This window comes from Vipera berus (genome assembly GCF_964194415.1).
Source record: "Vipera berus genome assembly, chromosome: 2".
Lineage (NCBI taxonomy): Eukaryota > Metazoa > Chordata > Lepidosauria > Squamata > Viperidae > Vipera > Vipera berus.
Window position 1 is genome coordinate 28,131,215 of NC_138203.1, and position 23,231 is coordinate 28,154,445.

General features: G+C 40.8%; 1 protein-coding gene across 1 annotated transcript in view; it reads left to right on the forward strand.

Annotated features, from left to right (window-relative positions):
* Positions 1 to 23,231, forward strand: part of ZSWIM6 (zinc finger SWIM-type containing 6) — a 127,927-nt gene that overhangs the window by 35,827 nt on the left and 68,869 nt on the right. The window contains exon 2 of the mRNA XM_081317834.1: positions 20,135 to 20,491. Coding sequence (XP_081173960.1) covers positions 20,135 to 20,491 — 357 coding nt within the window. The remainder of the gene's footprint in view (positions 1 to 20,134; positions 20,492 to 23,231) is intronic.

Here is a 23,231-nt window from a genome sequence, read left to right on the forward strand (position 1 = left end):
TAGAATGTCATGCAAAAGTTCATTTATTTCAGTAATGCAACTTAAAAGGGGAAACTAATATATGAGTTAGACTCATTACATGCAAAGCAAGATAGTTCAAGCCGTGATTTGTCATAATTGTGATGATTATGGCGTATAGCTCATGAAAACCCCAAATCCACAATCTCAGAAAATTAGAATATTACATGCAATCAATAAAACAAGGAGTGTACATAGAACAATATCGGACCTCTGAAAAGTATAAGCATGCATATGTACTCAGTACTTGGTTTGGGCCCCTTTTGCAGCAATTACTGCCTCAATGCGGCGTGGTATGGAAGCTATCAGCCTGTGGCACTGCAGAGGTGTTATGGAAGACCAGGATGCTTCAATAGCAGCCTTCAGCTCTTCTGCATTGTTCAGTCTCATGTCTTCTGCATTGTTCAGTCTCATGTCTCTGATCTATCTCTTGGCAATGCCCCATAGATTCTCTATGGGGTTCAGGTCAGGCGAGTTTGCTGGCCAATCAAGCACAGTAACCCCACGGTCATTGAACCAGGTTTTGGTGCTTTTGGCAGTGTGGGCAGGTGCCAGGTCCTGCTGGAAAATGAACTCAGCATCCCCATAAAGCTCATCTGCGGAAGGAAGCATGAAGTGCTCCAAAATCTCCTGGTAGACGGCTGCGTTGACCCTGGACTTAATGAAGCACAGTGGACCAACACCAGCAGATGACATGGCTACCCAAATCAACACAGACTGTGGAAACTTCACACTGGACTTCAAGCATCTTGCAGTGTGTGCCTCTCCATTCTTCCTCCAGACTCTGGGTCCTTGGTTTCCAAATGATATGCAAAAGTTGCTCTCATCAGAAAAGAGGACTTTGGACCACTGAGCAACAGACCAGGTCTGTTTTTCTTTAGCCCAGGTAAGACGCTTCTGACGTTGTTTGTTGTTCAGGAGCGGCTTGACAAGAGGAATATGACATTTGAAGCCCATGTCCAGGATCCGTCTGTGTGTGGTGGCTCTTGATGCACTGACTCCAGCTTCAGTCCACTCCTTGTGAAAGTCCCCAACACTTTTGAATGGCCTTTTCCTGACAATCCTCTCCAGGCTGCGGTCATCCCTGCTGCTTGTGCACCTTTTTCTTCCACACTTTTCCCTTCCACATAACTTTCTATTAATGTGCTTTGATACAGCACTTTGGGAACATCCAACTTCTTTTGCAATTACCTTTTGAGACTTTCCCTCCTTATGGAGGGTGTCAATGATGGTTTTCTGCACAACTGTCAGGTCAGCAGTCTTCCCCATGATTGTGATTCCTACTGAACCAGACTGATAGACCATTTAAAGGCTCAGGAACCCTTTGCAAGTGTTATGGCTTAATTAGCTGATTAGAGTGGGACACTGAGCCTAGAATATTGCACCTTTTCACAATATTCTAATTTTCTGAGATTGTGGATTTGGGGTTTTCATGAGCTGTAAGCCATAATTATCACAATTACGACAAATCACGGCTTGAACTATCTTGCTTTGCATGTAATGAGTCTATCTCATATATTAGTTTCCCCTTTTAAGTTGCATTACTGAAATAAATGAACTGAAATAGTCTTAGGGTAGAGAGCCAGTTTTGTGTGGTGGTCAAAACACTAGACTAGACATGGGATAGATACTGGGTAGCCTTGGGGAAGTCACTCTCTCTCAGCCCTAGGAAGGAGGCAATGGCAAACCACTTCTGAAATCTTGCGAGAAACACTGTTCAGGGAATTGTTCAGGCACTCTCTGAGAATCAGACACAATTGAACAGAAGGGAAAAATGCAAGTTTAAGATAATAACATATCAATATAGGAAGAAAATGCAGCATTTTAAATACTATGATATTTAAATGTTCATATTTTCAGAACAGTAAGTGATTTAAGGGAAGAGATAGAAGAATAGTATTTTTTAATGCAGGTCAAAGAATTGGAATATTACTCTGCAAGTTTTTAATGTGATTCATTATAACAATTTTTATTATGTTTTGTGGTTAATTTCATTAAAAAGATGAGGCAAATTCTGGCAGAATCAGGTTTGTACATAGCTAGGATATAGTGTCAATTGCTGTGCATGTTGCAACTAATAAGAATAATAATTCCTTATGTATCACCACTTTAAGTTCATACATATATATATATAGAAAGCAACTGAGTTCTTCCTAGGGGAATAACAAAGAAATGTTCTAATAATACTTAGAAAAAACATAGGTGTAGCTCAGTAATTCCATTTCCCATGACATTGAACCTGCTTTTTCACCAGCAGATAGGCAAGATAAGTCTTTGACGGCCTGATGTGTTTCAAAACTATATTAAATTTCCCCTGGTTTCCAGACAGATATTTGCTAGAGGTGACTAAAATTGCAATTCAGCCAATCCAGAAAACACAAGATTTCAGAAAGGTAGACAAGATCAACTGACATGAGCTAGTATTGTTGTAGTATGCTAAAATAACAGTAGTGAGTAATGTCAAGAATTAATGAGATATAGCTGAGAACCAGTTATTCCAAATTAATATCCATTGTATAGAAATATAATTCTGCATCCAAGAGCCCAATTTTTTTTTCTCTTTCATGGACATTATGAAATGTATGTTATATATACAGTATAGTACGTTACAAATACCATCTGGTGAATTGTATGAAGATAGGTTGAATAGTGATTGAGTTCTATATAATTGAAACCAATAAGATACAGACCTTAAAGCTGTTTTGACTACTGAGTAATAGAGAGTAATATCAAGGATTTTCTTAGCTGTAGCTATTTCTACAATTCAGTACGCTACGTTCATCCCTGTTTCAGAATAAAGATTGCTTAAGAATGTGGGAAAGAGAGTAGATGAGCTATCCCATGATTTCCAGAATTGTTACATAGATCTTAAAATATATCAGGGCAGAAAGCGTAAAAGAAATTTATGTAGGTCTAACAGATCAGATTTAATTGGAGGAAAGGTCCCACAAGTGCCACTTTGGTATACTAACCAGCTATTATATATCCTTACCATTAGGTCTCTCTCCAGGCCTGCATAGAATTAATGGGAGCAGACACAGAGAGATTTCTCTGTGTGCGATGTACTCAGTGTTTAATCTAAGTACAGGCTGACTTAAGCAGGTTAGTTTTGTTAAGTCTTGATTTATTTGTTTTTGTTCATGAGCTCCTTAACAATATTTTCCGTTTCTAGAAATAGGAAACCTTATTGGATAAGTTCTAGAAGGGGGGAAATCAAATACTATCATTGTCATGCTGTTTCTGACAACCTATTGGTTGTGAGCATTATATCCTTTTGGAAAGACTTAGGTCATGCTGTCTTCCTGGTATGATTTGTACAGAGTTAAGAACATGCTGAAATTTGTAGAGCAAATTCTTCTCCAACTAATGATTTTGAGTTGGCAGATTACCACTGTCTTTTGATCTAATGTAATCTTGTATAGTAGCAAGTCATTCAAAATATCTTAGCTGGGTGGATGATGTATGACTAAACCTTCAGAAAAGAGATTGGAAATTTTTGTCCCTAACACTGAGGCACTAAAGCTTTGCTTTAAAACATCTGAGAAGTTAAGTGGTAATCCATGTAAATTTGGTAATACTAGAACAGGGGTGTCAAACTCAATTTCATTGAGGGCCGCATCAGCATTGCGGTTGCCCTCGTGAGGAATGAAGAAATGAACCATCGCCTGGAAGTGGCCAGCACATGGCCCTTGCCTACTTCACATATCTGGCTTGGTCGGCTCTAGGGGAGGGGATGCCATGAGCAGCATGAGAGTTGATGTTACCTGCACAATGCTGCCCAGCCCCCAGCCTGCCCGGTTTTGGCAGGCAGCGGGGTGCTCTCCTCACAGTGCTGAGAGACTGAACTGGGTGGCATGAATCTGAAAAAAAGTGCAATGCTGCCCAGCCCCTAGCCTTCCCGAAGTAGGGAGGGCCATGTGCTGGCCACTTCAGGGCAATGGTGCATTTCTTCATTCCTCACAAAGGGTGATACCTCCCCAGCATGCGCCCAGTGGGCGGGGTCGACGTGGCAGCGGCTGGTCCCTCACTGTTTCCAGACGGCCTTGTAGAGCTAAGACTGAATGTGTTTCAGCATAGATGGCCACCACGAAATTGTACATTGGCTCCCGGCCAGCCTGGGCCAAGGCCAAGGCAGCGGGGGCCGTTCCCTCACTGCTTCCAGGATGGGTTCGTGGGCCACATGAAAACACTTTGCGGGCCGGATCCAGCCCCCGGGCCTTGTGTTTGACATGTCTGCACTAGAATAATAGGGTCTTACAGTAAGAAAGTAAAGTCTCTTTAACCCAACAGATAAGCATGCCTTTCAGTTGATTTGAAATGAAACTCCTATCATCTAGAAAAATTGGCATTGAATAAGCTATCTTTCCTTTTTCTCAGAGTTATTCCTAACAAGGACGTGGAAGGTAAGCTTTGACTAATCAGTTCATGTTATATCAGAACACATCAGTGACCTTGCTTTCCTCACTAAAAAGATGAAGATGAATATACATACTGAAACAATTGTTTTTTTCAGTACATTGAAATACTTTCTGATTCTGCAATCTGTAGGAATTTTGTGCAGTGCAAATGCCTGAACAGCATGTTATTTGCAACAAACAGTTCCATGCATATCACTAATTAAATCAGTGTGGCACATAAGTTCTTTGCCTATATTAATATTCAATGCACATATTGTACTTGAATTTTTTTAGAAGAGGCATGGATCTTTACGTTGAAATACCTACTAAAAGTATTGTGTACTAGTGGCAGGTATCAAGTAATTATGTTTATACCTGCATAGTGGGATTTCTTATTTTGTGTGGTTTCAAACTTAAATTCAAAGTAGGACCACCAAAGCTTCTATTTTCTTAGGCTTGGATAAATTAAAGCAAATAAATGTGGAGGAAAAAAGCAAATGTGGAGGAAAAAGTCTGTATCTGGAAGAAGACAGAATATAATTGATGGATGAATGGATATATATACCACAATTGGTAGCAATCTTTTCCTGCTATTTTCAAACTATGCTATATGCTCCAAAATTGGCATGATACAATTAAAATAAACAGTCCCCTCAAAAACCTATGAAAGCCCCATAAAACATGGTTCAGCCCACTATACATTGCTATTTTGCCCACCTAGAGCCCAGCCAAGCAAAAAAATTATTTAATTTAGGCTCCACTTATTTTTAAAGAACAAAACTCATCTAAAGAACATGGGTAAAGTTGAGAGGCTATATTCCAACCTCATCTCTAATTGGATAGATCTAATCAATGGAATAGCTTGCCTTCCAGAGTTGTGAGGACTCCACCAGGGATGGTTTTCAAAAATATACTGGACAAACATTTGACCAGGATGATATAAGGCAGGATGCATCATGCGCAGACCACACCCATCCCGGCTCTGCAAAGACAAAAAATGTCGCAATATGTCACGATACGTCACGTGATGCGATCAAATTTGACACCCTTGGTATAAGGTCTCCTGCCTTGAGCAGGGGGTTGGACTAGAAGACCTCTGAAATCCCTTCCAGTCCTATGATTCTATGTTGTAATTTAAAATAAACTTCCTTTCTCTTTAAGAGAGAAAAAGGAGGAAATGAAGACAGTAGGATAAAAGATAACATAAAAAATTAACCGATTCCATTGTAGTATGAGTATGAATTTTGACTAGAATTTAAAGATTACTTGAGTACTTGATAATGAAGGCAAAGGGACCAGCATCTGACTGAAGAAGTTTGGCAGCAGCTATTTCAATGATGTTTGAGAAAAAAGAGTTGTCTTGCCTTTGGGCAGGAGTATATATTATGAAGTATTTTTTTAAAGTTTGCCAAATTTATCACAAATAGAAAAGAACTGGAATAGAATTGTTCAAGCAAATACTATTTGTAGACATTTTTGTAAGGCTTTATTTCATGCCATATTTATGGAAACCAAGATTGGTGGGCAGACATGATGCATTATGTTGTCCTGTGCGGATACATTTGCTCGGTTATTCTGCTTCCTGTGTGATGACGTATTTCTTTGTGGATTTTAATCATCAGGTAGAGTAAGATCAGGGCCTTTCTCTTCAGGTGGATTCCCATGGTATAAGTAAGCCATAATGGGGTTTGTTTCATTTTGGCTTATCACGAAGCAGGAAACCAGGTGCTGATTTGTTAAGGCAAGGATATGCCCCTTGTGTGATAAGTTATGGTTCATTTCTGTAGGTTTTATCAAATAAACTACATGCGTGGTTTCACCTAGATACTAAGCTAAAGCGTGGTTTATAACCATAATGTTTGGGTATGTACAGTGTGTGCAACCCAAATGTGGAAGATTGTGAGGAAGGTGGGAAAGAAATGAAAATAGACATGAAGAATCAAGCAATGTTGGCAGTGAATCTGATGAACATCAGTGTAGCCTGGTTGGCAGAAAACCTGGGAAGAAGCATTTCAAACCTTTCAGAAACTCCATCCTACTGTAGTTAATTCACTATGAAAAAGGTGGGAAATTCCTGTTATAGTTTCCAAGATTCCATATTTATTCTGGATTAATGTTAAGAATACCTTCCAGAAATCTTGCTTCTTTAATCTTATCCAACTCCATGGGTCTTGACCAATGTAGCTAGGGAATTCTGGGAGTTGAAGTCCACACATTTTAAACTTGCCACATTTGAAAAATGCTGGTTTAGGCCATCAAGTCCATTCCCTTGCTTAATGTAAGAACAGGCTGGCTTAGTATTCCGTATTTTAATTGCCCAAGGATATGTTGATTGCATATAGATTGCACATATTGCATATAGATTGCACATGTTGCATATAGATTGCACATGTTATCAATATTAAAAGAAAGGGCCAGAAAACCTTTTATTAATATTTCTGTGAAATTCCATAAGACTCCTCCTATGTAATTAAACAGTAATTTCCTTTCCATCATGTTCAATGAGTTTTATATCATTCTAGCCTACTGGCTTAAATCTTGTTTTAAAAATGAAGTTTAATTAAGATATACTCAGCATGTGCTGACATAGACATAAAATCAATGCTTACTTAGCTTGAGGAAAGACTACTTGCTTTCCTTTTAGATTGTGGATATGTTTTTTTTCCTTTGTAAAGAAAATGCATTAGCAATTCAGAAAGCAGAATCAAATACCCATTTTTTAAATTCATGTCCTCCAAATGTTAATTTGGTGCTTTGAGGCATAAATGACCTTTCTAGCCAGCTCAAACTTGTTAAATAAAGGAGCGATAGAAACAAGCTGCTGTTTGTTCTTAAACAACAGTCTGCTTCTGTGAGAGAATTTCAAGACAAGGATGCCATCCCCTGCCCCCTATTTCTCAACAACTTTAAAGGAAATTTGGCGTGTGCTGTGCTTGGAGTTTAGGAAAAGAAGTTGGCCATCTGTGCATCATTGCTTAGACAGTGATGACTCCAGACCTACTGGGCAAATTGAGCCAGAGGGTCCAACCTAGAAATCTTGGAGATAACAATGCATTGATCCATGCCTAGTCAAGATGGCATTTTGTAGTGCAATTCCAAAATATTTTTGAGGTAAATAAATGAACATTTTCAATAATGCCAAGATAAAACAAATTGTTCTCAAGATTTAGGTCACAATAACCTTCCCAATCTGATGGCTTCTAAAAGTGATAGAATTGCAACTCCCAAGTCCCTCTGGAAAGTAACAAATTGAGGAAATGTGGATTATATCAATACCTTATATAGTTTTTGACTTCTGTGACCAGTTACTAAGCTTTGTCAGAGAAATCCTCCAAGGAGGTAACATAGCTTTGAGAGGATGAGGGGGAATAGTCAATTGCCCCGTTATTTTCCTTGTAAAAGCCATTGTACAGTCATTTTGGATAATTATGTAGTGGGATAGTGTCTCTTACTTCTACTTACTTCACAGAATTGTTATGGAGAAATACTAGAAGAGGGAGTGCATAAGCAGGTAAAGGTTTTCCTGTGTCATGTCAGAAATAGCTCTGGAAGAAATGTGCTGTCCAAGATAAATTAATTTTCTTCCTTTTTGTTAAAATTCTTAAAAGATAGGAATTGCTTCAAAAACAGACCATGTGATAGAGCCTAATAATAAAATATTTGCACACCGTCAAATAACATGTTTAAAGGTCATATATTTGAATTATTACTGTATGGATTGTAATAAGAAATACACTGTTATGAAGAATGGAAATAATGCTTATTTAATTTATAGTTGATACTTTCTGATCAGTGAATCTAATTGCTGTCATGTATTTACTGGAAGGCAAATAGGTATTATTTTGGTTATAATTAAGATAATTTGGGCTGTGTTTGTGTGCATGTATGTAAAATATCTGTGAGGATATAAACATTGGCAGGAATTTTGTTTTAAATATGTTTGGCTTAATGAAGATGCATGAATATTGTCTTTTTGAAGGAGACGTGAGATCTTGGTAGATGATCACCATGAAGTCTGAGGGAGGTGGTCAGTTCAAAAATGTGAAAAATAAGTAATGGTAAATTTGTACATTAGTTTTTCTGGTGTGAAAGGTCCAGTTATTAACTGCTGCAACACCAGAAAAATTTCTATCTGTAAATATTTTAATGAATCTATAAGCTGATGAAGGAAAATGTATACCTGATCTGGTATATTAACCAGACATTAAGGCAGACATGAGAACTAGTTTGGTTTAATGGTTAAGGCATTGGGCTAGTAATTAGGAGACTGTAAATTCACTCCTGTCTTGGGCAGAAAGCCAACTGTTTGACCTTGGGCTAGCCATTCTCTCAGTTCTAACTAGGAAGGAGACAGTGGCAAACCACTTTGAAAAACCTTGCCAAGAAACTGCAGGAACTAGTCCAGGCAGTCTCCAGGACTAAAAAACTGAAGGCACACACTTACATAAGTGAAACATATGTAATTGTGTATGTTACACAATTTGCCTCCACCAACAGTATTGGGAGTAACTGAAACAGAGAACTGATGGGAATGTTTCTTGATGTTGAACTTTTTTTTTTAATCCCATTTATATCCCGCCCTTCTCCGAAAACTCAGGGCGGCTTACGATCTAAAGCACAAATCAATGTGCTTAGAAATGGTTTGTTCTGAGCCAGCAGAGGAAGATAGTGGCAGTATTATGCGATGATATTAAAGGCACTTGCAATCCATATTCTGTTGTCTGCATGAGAGACTCATCTCTCCCTCCTTTCTCCTAGTCACAGTCTTTAAAATACCATATGTTTTGTGTAGCTGAGTTCATTTCTTATCCAGGGAACAGTTCCAGACATCAGTGATAGTCCATGAAACTGGATGAGGGAAAAATAGAAGTATAAATACTATCCATTTACTTCATTTCATGAAAATGTCCTTCTTTTGAGTGCTTTTATTTTTTAACCAATATTACACTCATCTCTAGCCTGGTATCTCCTGGAAGGTTTTAAAAAGAGATTGGATAACCTTTTGTCTGAAATGGTATAGGGCAGTGGTGGCAAACCTATGGCACACGTGCCAGAGGCGGCACTCAGAGCCCTCTCTGTGGGCACGCGAGCCGTGCCATGGAGATGGCGAGGGACTGGGCCCCGCTGCCCTGGCCCCGGCCACCCAGTCTGCCAAGACCACTGCGGCCACGCCCACCTGGCACCCGGTGATAGATAAGTGGGTTTTGGGTTGCAGTTTGGGCACTGGATCTCTAAAAGGTTTGCCATCACTGGTATAGGGTTTCCTGCCTGAGCAAGGGGTTGGACTAGAAGACCTCCAAGGTTCCTTCCAACTCTGTTATTAAGTTCTGTTCTCTTGTGTTCTGTTCTAAAGCTTTAAAATGATTTTTTGCATAGCTTTTTGGTTAGTTCAGTCAGTTGTAATTGGTGATAATCTGGCTTTTTTTCTTAATTCATGCCCAATAGCCCAAAAATTTAACTCATTTGCTGTCTCTCTGTCTCTCTAGAGTCTGCGTTTCTTATTCTGTTTACTTCCCACTTTAGGCAGATGGGGATTCAATCAAGAAAAAGGAAGGAAGGGAAGGGAAGGAAAACCAAACCAGCTCCAGGTGAAAAAATTAGTCTTCAGTCAGTGCCTAAAAAAAAATCTAAGAGTAGATACTTTACAGACTTCAAGGGCGTGTGGTAGAAGCTTCTCAAATGAATTAGTAATTTTCCAGGTCTGGCATTGGGAAAGGAATGTGTTTGTATAGTACATTTTTGAATTAGATACAAGTAATATTTTTAGGCACTGTTTGTAATGCTGTTTTTGTTCTGAGTGTTACTTTCTTATTATTTGAGATCATACTCAAATAGCAAGCCAGAAAGTTTTAATTTTGATCTATAGTGCTCATATATGCTGAACACCATCTTGAAACAAAACTGACAAGCAAGCCACTTTGGGGTGTAGGGCAGATTGCAAGGAGTAGTGGGAAAGGGAAGACACAGAGATCATTTTGAATAATGCTAGGTATTCATAATATCTGAATAAACAAGCAATGAAGAGTGTATTATCTGTGGTGGCTTTAAATATACATGTTAGTAAGGTAGCGGATGCTTTCATTCTAAAAGTGACATGTAAAATGGCAGTCTTTCGCAACAGGGTGCACCTTTATCTGTAACTCCCTCACACATAATGAATAGCTAATTTATGGTGCATGGTCCACAAGAGACTGGAGAGAGATGAAAAGTGGGGGGGGGCATTTTGACTACCAGAGCCAGCAGGATGTGCTGAGATATGCTCTTAATGGAAGCATATCCAAGAATGTTTGAGGGGTGGGAAGCAGGAAGGTTGGAACTAGTTTATAAAGCAGATTGCTATCTGTTACATTGTATTAAATTTAAATTACTCCAAAGGACAAGCAGACATTTGTTCCTGTTGCAATAAAAAATACCGGCAGGCAGTTTCTAACCATCTCTTCATGCAAGGAAGGAATCTCTAGTGTAATTTACACTTTTCAGTCCTCTCATTCAGTGACTAGATTATAAAGCTACTGTCTAGCATCACTGCCATGACTAGTCAATGTCCATTTGTCAAAAAAACCTCTACTTTTCAAGCAGAGTGTTATCTAGTGAGAGAAAATAGCTATTAGGTAGTTTTTTATCTCCCCTCCTCCAACCTTTCCGACTGGGAGAGGCTGATCTATTTATCATGAGAAAACAAATGGCATATTTGTAGTTTCAAATAAACATTTCGCAGAAAGCACCCCCTCCCCAATTCTAAAGAGTAATGTAGTTTAACAGACATGTGTTTAAACTATGTAACCAAATGGTGACCCTGGACAGAACTAAACAAACAAAGGAAATGTTTGAGGCTCTTGATGGTTTCCACAATTCTTATCAGTAAAGACAGGCTTTGATTACTCCATAAACAGGAAAAGTGAATAAGGGTTTGTAGTAATTTAAATCCCAAACTTTGCTTTGGGTTTGTTGGGATCTGTGAGCTTTTGAGGCACAAGAGCTCATTTACAGTAGCATGTTAATAAAACCTTTACTGATAATCACAAAATGGCTGTTGGAGAGAGGCATTGCCAGAGAGAAAAAGTTTGGCACATACCTTTCATGCTTACTGATGACATTTTTCCTCTGTCACTCTGACACACACAGTGTAAGGTAGGGATTAAAGTGTTGCTTGAAGTCCCTAAAGAGCTAAAGAGCTTCCACCAACCGAGGTTCAGTCCAGGCTTGTGACAGGTCGCGGTGGGATCGGGCTTGGGTTGGGCGCCTTCGGGTCTCCGGAATGGGGGGTGGGGTTGTGGATCCCCACGACGATTGGGAATGGCAACAGATGGTTGCACGGGGGGGCGCATCAATATTCAGGAGCGCACCCCCGCTATCTTCAAGAGGTGGCGCGCTCCGACCCCCCCGGATTTACCCTGTATTCCCGGGAGTGGGGATGAGCAGGTCCCGGAGCTCAGGCTGGTGTACTTTAATGCCAAATCAGTAGTTAATAAGGCTCCCCTTATCCGAGAGTTGGTTGAGGAGGACGTACCGATCTGGCTTGCATTACTGAGACCTGGTTGGGCCCAGAGGGAGGTGTCCCTCTGACTGAACTTTGCCCACCAAGTTTCCGTGTGCTTCACCAGCCTCGGGCTCAGGGAAGGGGTAGGGGTGTTGCGGTGGTTGTAAGGGAGACCTTGTGTCCGCAGGAGGCTACCGTTACTCAGATATTCGGGTGTGAGTCGCTCCTCCTGAGATTTGGCCCTGGGGCTCAGTTGGGTTTGTTGCTGGCATATCTTTCGCCTACCTGTGTAGCAGCAGCCCTGCCCAAGCTCCTCGGCACCCTCTCTGGGTTGGCAGTTGAGCTCCCCAGACTTATGGTTCTAGGGGACTTTAACCTGCCATCCCTAGGAGGTTCGTCAGGGTTGGCTTGGGAGTTTATGGCCTCCATGATGGCCATGGACCTGACCCAAGTAATTCAGGGTCACACACTCGATCTTATTTTTCTATCTGGACGGTGGCTTGATGATCTGGGAGGGGGATCTCCAGCTATTACACCCTTGTCATGGACTGATCATCACCTCCTGCGGCTGGCCTTCCATTTTGCCCCCCCTGTCATGGGGTTACGGAAATGACCAGGTGGTTCCATCCCAGGCGCCTAATGGACCCTGAATGGTTCCCGGAGGCGCTTGGATCTGTGCCTGCCATCTTCGCTCACAGCCCGGTCGATGCCTTAGTGGAAGCCTGGGAAAGGGCGGCCACAGAGGCACTCGACCACATTGTTCCCATGCGGACCCTGACCCGGCGCAGATCCCAGCGGGCACCATGGTTCTCCATGGAGCTCCAGGAGATGAAGCGTCGGAGACGGAGCCTAGAGAGCTGTTGGAGGTCCAGCCGGTCTGAGTCTGATCGATTGCAGTTAAGAACCTTCACGAGGTCTTATCTCGCAGTGATGGAGGCAGCGAAGTCTAATTACTTCGCTGCCCTCATGGCGTCCGCAGATAATCGTCCGGCCGCCCTGTTTGGGGTGACTCGCTCCCTCCTGAATCAGGAGGTGAGGGAGGAGCCCCTGCAGGGTTGTGCCAAGGAGTTTAGTCAATATCTGGCGGATAAAATTGCTCAGATTCGGGCCGGTCTGGACTCCGATTGGGCAGAGTCTGACAATGAGGAATCGAGCGGTCTTGAGAACATTACTTGGGAAGAATTTGATCCTGTGACTCTGGAAGAAGTGGACAGGATCATGGGGAGGCTGAGTTTCACCACGTGCTTATTGGACCCGTGCCCCTCCTGGCTGGTTTATGCAGTTCGGGAGGGGACACGAGGCTGGCTCCAGGCGGTAATAACTGCTTGTCTGAGAGAGGGTAGCTTCCCTGCCGCCTTGAAGGAGGGGGTGATGAAGCCTCTCCTCAAGAAGCCTGCCCTGGACCTGGCCATTTTGAACAACTATCGTCCGGTCTCCAACCTTCGCTTTTTAGCGAAGGTTGTTGAGAGTGTGGTGGCACATCAGCTTCCTCTGTTCCTGGAGGAAACGGATTATCTGGACCCCTACCAATCGGGCTTTAGGCCCGGGTACAGCACGGAGATGGCATTGGTCGCACTGGTGAATGATCTCTGGCGGGCTTGGGACAGGGGTTTCTCCTCTGTCCTAGTCCTATTAGACCTCTCAGCGACTTTTGATGCCATTGACAATGGTATCTTACTGCGGCGCCTCAGGGGTTTGGGAGTGGGTGGCACTGTTTTACAGTGGTTCTCCTCCTACCTCCTGGGTCGTTCACAGTCGGTGTTGGCAGGGGGGCAGAGGTCGGCCTCGAGGCCTCTCGTTTGTGGAGTCCCTCAGGGGTCGGTCCTCTCGCCCCTTCTGTTCAACATCTATATAAAGCCGCTGGGTGAGATCATTCGTGGTTTTGGGGTGGGGTATCATCAGTACAGGGACGCGGTGGCTCAGTGGGTTAGGACGCTGAACCTGTCGATCTGAAGGTCGGCAGTTTGGCGGGTCGAATCCCAAGTGCCGCGTAACAGAGTGAGCGCCTGTTACTCGTCCCAGCTTCTGCCAACCTAGCAGTTCGAAAGCACGTAAAAATGCAAGTAGAAAAATAGGGACCACTACGGTGGGAAGGTAACAGCATTCCGTGCGCCTTTGGCGTCTAGTCATGCTGGCCACATGACCACAGAGACGTCCTCGGACAAGCGCTGGCTCTTCGGCTTTGAAACGGAGATGAGCACCGGCCCTTAGAGTCGGAAACGACTAGCACGCATGTGCGGGTGAACCTTTACCTTTACCTTTATCATCAGTACGCTGATGATACCCAGCTTTTTATTTCCACCCCAGATCAACCCGGTGATGCCCTCGCCGTGATGTCCTGTTGCCTGGAGGTGGTGAGGGTCTGGATGGGGAGGAACAGGCTTCGACTAAATCCCAACAAGACCGAGTGGCTGTGCATACCGGCATCTTGGGTTGTCCAGTCTATTCCATCTTTATCTATAGGGGGTGAGGTGTTACCCCCCGTAGATAGGGCTCGCAACTTGGGTGTCCTCCTTGACTCACAGCTCAGTTTAGAAGATCATATAGGAGCTGTGACCAGGGGGGCTTTTGCCTAGGTTCGCCTGGTGCGCCAGTTGCGGCCCTATTTGGACCGAGATGCCCTACGCACAGTCACTCACATGCTCGTGACATCTTGGATAGACTACTGCAACGCTCTCTACATGGGGCTGCCCTTGAACACCACTCGGAGGCTCCAGCTGGTGCAGAATGCGGCCGCGCGAGTTGTGATGGGGAGGTCTCCCGATACTCCCATGTAACACCTCTGCTCCGCGAGCTGCATTGGCTTCCAGTTGTCTTCCAGGTGAGATTCAAGGTGCTGGTGATGACCTACAAAGCCAAAAATGGCATGGGCCTGGATTATTTACGGGAGTACCTTTTGCCGGCGTTAACTTCCCATCGTCCTGTGCGCTCCCACAGACAGGGCCTCCTCAGGGTGCCATCGGTCAGGGAATGTCGACTGGTGGCCCCCAGGGGGAGAGCATTCTCTGCGGGCGCGCCTGCCCTCTGGAATCAGCTCCCTGTTGAGCTCCGGATGGCTCCCGACCTTCGCTCTTTTCGCTGCGACCTGAAGACTTGGCTATTTGAACTTGCCGGCCTGGACTGAGGGACTGGGGTTTTAGATTTTATATTTTAAATTTTAATTTTAGAATGTGTTTTATTGTTTAGGGCTACTTGGTTTAATTTATTTTAATTTTTGTATATTATGTGTTGTATATAGTGTTTTAATTGCCCTGTACACCGCCCTGAGTCCTTCGGGAGAGGGGCGGTATATAAATCCAAATAATAAATAAATACTAAATTAATAAATTTGAATTCTTATGCAACCATGGAATTTATTGCATGATTTAGGATAGGTTACTTTTGCTGGTCCTAATCCACTTACAGGATTGTTGTAGAAATAAAATTAGTAGATTACTACTCTGAGGAAAGGTGGGATTCAAATAAATCCTATATTGTACACATAATTGTTCCCTTCATTCACATGGTGCTGGTAACAATGAAAAGCAGCAGGTACCACGCTGGCATGTAGCCTAGTTTTTATGGAGCTAACAAATATTTAATTTTACAGCAAGACTGTACTGGAAGTAAAACACATCGAATGCCCCCACATGTGAAATTCCTTATCTTCATCTCCATTGCCTAGATAAAGTACTATTTGAGAATTATAATTATTTTTTAAGGAAATAGCATATGTAATCTAAAAATGCTAAAAAAAAGGGATTTAGCCCTTGATTATTCCAGATACACGAAGAAGTAAAAGGGATACATTTGAATGTGAATTTAAGGGAAAAAAAGTTCTGAGTGCCTTTGATATGTCTGTTACGTGTATGATTCATTTATTGAGGTGGCTGATCATTTCTCTCCAGTTTTGCCCCTGATATTGCTTGAGGGGTAAGGTAATATAAATTGTTCAGATTTGCTATCTACAGAAGACTGTTAGTATCTTGCTAAAACGGATCACAGCTTGAACAGGATATGCATGATGGGAATAACTGGAAAACCCTTGAAGGGGAAATCTGTCTCTCTTTTACAACTATTAATTAAAGGCCACTTTTAAAAGGAAACTTTTAAAACTATAGTCTGAAAGAGTTAACTGGGATTACATTCCAGGTTTTTGGTCCATGAGGCCAAAGACATAGCAGGTAGAGCAAAATATGATTCTTAATTAACTTTAATATATATTGTAGAGCCCTCCTGGATAAAGAGGCTCCATCCACCTTGGTCCTCTTTCTTGTATAAGGGTGGCAAATGCTAGTTTACTTTATAGCAAATTAGTATTTTATGACGGGGAATGCCTACCACACAGTCATTTTATGAGTAGGCAAGTCTTTCATGGTAGCCATTTGGTGAGTGCATCATGATATGCTTTAAAATATATATATATGATCTAATCCGAAAACCTTAATTGCTCTGTTTGGGATTGCTGGAAAACAATATGGGTTTGCCTTGTTTTTTCAAAATATACACATGTTCAAATGAGGTAGTAAGATTTGTGGCAAAACATACTTTGGAAGCAAAATGTTTCTGGTTCAGTCTCAGGCATAGGAGGGGATACCCTAGAGCAGGGCTTCTTAACCTCAGCAATTTTAAGATATGTAGACTTCATTTCCCAGAATCCCCCAGTCAACATATATATGTGAAGGAGTCATCTGGGTCAGTCTGGATCTTGAAGTTGAGGTAAGAGGCACTTTTCCTTGCTTCTCTTTTTGGAGTCCTTTCCTGCTGTGGGTTTTGGCAAAACTTTGCTGCTGTCTTGACTGGAAATTTAAGTATTTGTTAGAGGAGATTGCAGTAAACAATACATTCGTCCAAAGTAAAAAAGGGTAATTGTTAGAATTAAAAAATTCCCTGCATTATTTATGACAAAATTGTTTTTTCTTTCTGGTCTTCAGCATTTCTGTTCCCTGCAGGGGTATCAAATTGCTGGACCCCGCCGGCGATGGGAAAAAAGTCACGATATGTCGTGTGACATCACAAGTTTGACACCCGTGTCTTAGGGCAGGGCTTTTCAACCTTTTCACCCATTGTACCACTTTTAGGATATGGCAACATCCGAGTACCACCAGTTGCCTAGCAAACTTGGTGACCAAAAAAAGGAAAAAAGTGATGAAGTACAGGTAGTCCTCGACTTACAACAGTTCACTTAGTGACTGTTCGAAGTTACAACGGCACTGAAAAAAGTGCTCCCCAAGCCACAGCCGAGCAAGATGCCTGCCTGCCTGCCTGGAAGCGTTCTACCTCCTGTCTGAGGTTTTCATTGTTGTGAGCATTTCTTTTGAGGATTGGCAGTGGGGGTGGGGCGGGGGGGTATTTGGTTTTTATTCCCCCCCATCTGCTGGGTGGTTGCAGCAGGTTTTGGTCACTTCACATGACCCTGGGACACTGTGACCATCATAAATATGAATCAGTTGCCAAGCGTCTGAATGTAAATTACAAGACCCTGGAGATGCTGCAACATTCCAGCTGATCAGCGCTTCTTCTGGGCTCAGAAGCACCAGGATCAGCGCCAAGCTCCAGCTGGAGCCTGGCACTGATCCTGGCGATTCCCCTGAGCCCTGACAGCCCTGCAGCTCCAGGCATCTCTCGCTCAGGCTTGTGAGGTGCTGCCACCGGTTCAGTTCATTCCCCTCCCCCGCTACCACTTTTCTAGGATGGTTGCATACCATCTGTCAGGTGCCAATGTACAACAGGTGGTACCCGTACCACTGGTTAAAAAGCAGTAATTATTGGAGGTGCTGGGAAGCCACTGTATTCTTGAGAATACCTTGAGATCTTCTGTGATTCCATTTATATCCTTTCATTCAAGCAGTGGAGTGTTACTATGCTGGAGGTGAAAAATACTGGTTGTATTTTGTTAAATCACCTCAAACATAGTAACCAGTGGAGATGCCATGAATTTTCTGACAAATCTCCCCTGCTGTAAAAGATGGAAGTAAATCTTTACTGATTTTCCTTGCCTTCTCACTCACCCATTCTCTGCCCCAAATCTAATCAAGCATAAACGTTGATGAGGAGCTGAAAGAGACAGAATTGTGTGTTTCTTTGTGTATTTGTTTATGTGTGTACCTATGAATTGTAGTCTTTACACTCACTGAGAAGAGCTGGTCATAAATAGAATTTTTTTCCATGAATATTCCATGATTATCACACAAGTGATATTTTTTTTCAGAGATGATATTAAAAAAAACCTAAGCCACTGAATTCTGACATCATATCAAAATTGTTTTTTAAATAAATGATTACATGTAATTGAAAAAATATTAATTCATTGTCAAAATGGTATATATTAAACTATTATACATGTTTACATGTAGAAGATAGTTTTGCTTTTATTAAGTGTGACTATATTTGAGAAATAATTCTTTGTTGAAGCCTGTTGGGAGGAATGGGTTGATTCTTATTGATTTATAGAACTGTATTCACTCCAAAAATGAGTCTATGTGTCATTATCATGTTAAGATATTTTATTTTTTATTTTATTATTCTATTCTGTTCTGTTCTGTTCTATTCTAGTCTCATTTGGTTTCCATTTTAACTTCTCTTGACTTGCACAATACTAATACCCATTTGCAAACAAAGCACTCCCAAAATCACTTGTACTGATTTATTTGCAGTCTAATCTCTGATACTTGGCACTATAACTGGATATATTAGAAATGCATTTTATTGCATAGCTGTGGTCTCAAACCTACAAAGAAATTCTTTAAAAATGATTAAATATGCAGGAAAAAATGATGCAAAGTATTTTATGCTCATAAACTGGTTCCTAATGATCTTTGTTGATCTTTTAAAAATGTTTTAAAAAACTCTTATCAGCCATAGTTTTCTTAGTATGTCATGTCACCATAGGTATTTATATGTCATACTGAGAAAGAGGTGGGCCAACGTATTTAAGCGCTTTCTCCACACACAAACAGTAACACATTAAAGCATTCTACAGGTAGTTCTCATTCAGTGACCACTTGAAATTATGATTATGGTGAACAAGAAGACTTACAACCATTCCTTGTAGTTGCAGCTGTTGCAGCAACTCTGCGATCATGTGATCATGAATCACTCTCTTGGCAAATGGCTTGCAATTACAAGAATCACAATATCCTGTGGTCACATTATCATCATTTACAATCTTCACTGCTGGCTTCCAACAAGCAAAGTCAATGGGAAAGCCAGCATGAAGTTGCAAATTGTGATCATGGGATGTTGTGCTTAACAGGCCCACAGGATTTTCCTGACAAGAGCAACTGGAACTACCATTGTAAGTCAGCCTGGTCATGTGATGTTGGTCTTTAAAACCACATTGCTTAGTGACAGACTTCCCAGTCCCAATTACCATAGTTGATCTGAAGACTGCCTATGTAAGAATTGGATGTCCATCATAGAATAATGGGCAAAAATAATACTATTCCAGCAAACCTATTCTCTGCATGAAACCAATTTCTTTCCTAACTAGAAACATTCAAAAGTGCTTGTTCTTGAAGCAGTTGTTGTGATGACTCCACTGGGTGATCAAGCTTTTAGTTTGAGAAAGAGGAGCAAGATTAACAGAAATAAGTGGATCTAAACGCCTGTGAAAAGTGAATATGTGATAATAAAGAGTAAAAGTTTCATAGAGTAGAAGTACTAGGATGTCACATAGCAACCTTACTTTAAAAAGTTGTATATAGAAGTCTGTTTTATATATTCTAGATCTGTGTGCATCAAATGAATACACTCAGTGGGATTTGGAAATCAATATAGCTTCCTCCAGAGTGTAGCCTTAATGCAGACTTTGTGATAGTACACTAACAGTTGAGAAGAAAAGCATAGTTTCCTGAATAATTTTTACCCTTATTGTTTTGTCATTTTTCAAGTGTGACTTACAGCATTAGGTTTAAAAATAAAGGCACTAAAATGTTGCCAGATTCCATTGATGGAAGGTTCCAGCTACCATTTGCAATAAGTAGAGATGGAAATTTAGTAATTTGGTGTATGAATGCCCGTTTCCTGTTTTTTCTGTATTCATCATCTACCATAGTTACCACTTCATTCATGTGGAATTATATATATATAAATGTTTTTTTTAGGTGACTTTAGTGGCTGCTGCTGAAGACCACAGTTGTTCTCTAAGGGGGTGAATTCTGTTTAAGTGCATTCTGCTTGTCAAACTTTGCTTGCTTAAAATGGCAAACATACATTTTGCTGTTTTTTAAAAAAATTACTATTTTCTTCTGATGAATAGGTTTCCATCTGAGTGGTACTGTGACTGAACCTGCCATGCAGTCCGAGCCAGAAACTGTTTGCAATGTGGCTATCAGCTTTGATCGTTGCAAGATTACCTCAGTGACCTGTAGCTGTGGAAACAAAGACATATTTTACTGTGCCCATGTTGTGGCCCTTTCTTTATACCGGATCCGCAAGCCAGATCAGGTCAAACTGCATCTTCCCATTTCAGAGACCCTTTTTCAAATGAACAGAGACCAGCTGCAAAAATTTGTACAGTATTTGATTACAGTGCACCATACTGAAGTTTTGCCAACTGCTCAGAAACTTGCAGATGAAATCCTTTCTCAGAATTCAGAGATCAATCAAGTTCATGGTGAGTTAGTTTTTTTTTCCTCCACTGCTTGCTCCAGAATTCTTTTTTTTCCTTCTAGGAAAGTACTTCAGTTTAATCCTATTGATACTGTATTTCCGTAAGCTTTTTGGACTTCCTTTCATGTTCTCTCTCCAAATATGTTTAGAACAAATAACACTTTTAGCCTGTTAGTTTAATTAGGCAATGTGCAGAAAGCTAACTGAAAACTGGGAAAGGCTGCCTGTTCTTGCAGAAAAGATTGGAGTTCCATTCATGTATTATAGCATGTGAACCACATTGAGCAGTGCTGTCCCTCTAAATATTAGGCTGTGATGTTAAATAAAAGAGAGATATGAAGTGAAATGGTCTGTTGAGGCCTTCAGATATAGGTTATAGGCTTAGATTTGTATTATCAGAATTAGCACGTGCAGATTGGATACAGCTGTCAGAAATAATTTGTATAAGGATTGGTTTCTAATGTTGTTCCAATGTGAGAGATGCAAAAGGAGCAAGACTTCAATTGTGAAATGATGGTTGCTAGTCTTAATTTTGACCATCCATTGTAAATGTCCCTGGATATGACAGTTTTCCATGGAGAACAACTGTGGTTCAGCCACATTGAGAAAAGATGTAAATGATTATGATCTCATCTAACAATTTTCCGGTGAATTGGTGTATATAAATTGCTAACTGCATGGAGTAACTGTAAGTGCATGGGTGTGCACTTTAAAAGCCATGGGATGAAGATGCTGCTTTGAATGTTTTGCCCAGTCCCACAGTGTTGCTGTCCTCCAGTTATCAGGGACTTTACCACTTTTCCAGGAGTTCTCAAGGACAATGCATAAGGGTTTGGACAGGCCATCAGCAAGTCCCTTTGGTAGCCCAGGATGCAGTTCATTTGGCCTGAAAATTTCAATTAATATGAAGTAAATAGATACTTTCTAGCCATGTTTCTGTCAAACTTCAATCCTGCTCATAAAAGATTAATTTAATTTAATTTAATTTAATTTAATTCCATTTAATTTTTCAGATGTACTACATGAAAAATATAGGTGATAATTCCAATTTGGCTAATGTCTCTTCTTCCTTCCCCACTCATCCCCTATAATCTCTAGCAATTTTTTGAGGAGATGACGAGGTTTCTTTGCCATTATGAATATTTGGTTACAAATAGGAAGTTGGTGGTTTGTGACTAGCACTGACATGAGCCATGCTAATATACATCTTTGGAAATGCCTACAGATTTCATCAGAGTTTAAATGTCCTTAGAATGCATACAGTTTTGAGTAAAGAGCAAATTCCAATTTCATGTATTGTAAGTGGGACTAAATTAATACGGCACCCAAAAATGAATTATTTACTTTCACAGAATTATAAAATTGAAAGATGCCATTTAAACTATCAAATCCAAACCCCAGCATCACAGATAGTATCTCTTTAGCCTTCAGTTAAAATAATCAAGAAAGGGAAGCCCAACTACCCCCACAAACTGATTCTACCATTACTAGAACAATATTTTTTTCTATAAGGTTTGTTCTTGAGAAGTCCATGTGGACTCCTGGTTATTACTGTATTTTTTTCAAGTTGCTTATGGATTCATTTCCTTATAGTCTGCTTTAGAATTTTCCTAGGTACAATCAAACTAATTTTTCTAATTAGCGAGGTCTTTTCCTTTTCTTTTTGGAAAATAATGGATAATATCCAGTCATCAGGCACTTCATCTCTTTTCCAGAATTTCTCAGAGATAATACATAAGGGTTTGGCAGATAACTAGTTTTTCAGCGACCCAGGCTGAAATTAATTTGGTCATGGAAAGTAAAGTAAAGAGGTAATCCCTGACTAGATTTCTCCAAGTTTCAGGGTTTAGTTCTGCCCAAAATTTCTTGGCAGTATTAGCATTGTTAAGGAATTTGTTGTGCAGAGGTCTCCTTGTGCTACCAAAGAGTTGCACAGACAAGGAAGGGTACTGAGAGCAGTAAGAGTCACACAAGAGTACACTGAGTTGTAAAAGCAAAAAGTATTTTACTTTGAGGTGGTGTAAAAACAAAAATGCACAGTCAAAAATAAACAGTCCAAGTAGCAATCCAAAATACAAAGTCTTCTTACCGGTCCAGAGGTCAATACACAGTTCAGGTAACAGAGCAAAAACAGTAACAGTAGAGAGCAGTGAATTCAGAGAGAGAAAGAAGCTACGTTCCTAGCTTCCTCTTATGGCCATGAGAACACTTACACACCCATTGGCCAATTAACATCTTAAAGACATAACATCATGGTTAATATATTTTCAACCCAACATTGTAGGCTAACACCATATGCCTAACAAGCATAACAAGCATGGGGAAGAACTGAACCAAAATAGTTGAATATATCTGTGTTTCTTTGTTACTAATATTTTATAATGTTTATTTGGCTGCTAGTATACTGATTTTTTTTTCATTTGCCGTATATAAAGCCCTGTATAAAGGCTTTTCTTCCCTCTCAGCAGCCTTTCCTGAGCTCAGCTCATTATGAATTCTACTTTCCTGACACACCTGTGCTGTTCTGGACTACCTGTCTGTACTCTTCCTTTGTGATCTATTCTTATATCCATTTCCTATATTGTATGTACTGTGTCCTTTCTTGCTTTCTGCCCTTCAGTTGTTTGTATATCTAATCTTCAAAGAGAGGTGTATGTGTATACGTTTTTATGTATGAAGCTACATTGGCTTCTTTTGCTGTCACTTTCTTTCATTATAATTTTTTGTTTATTTTTTAACTTTAA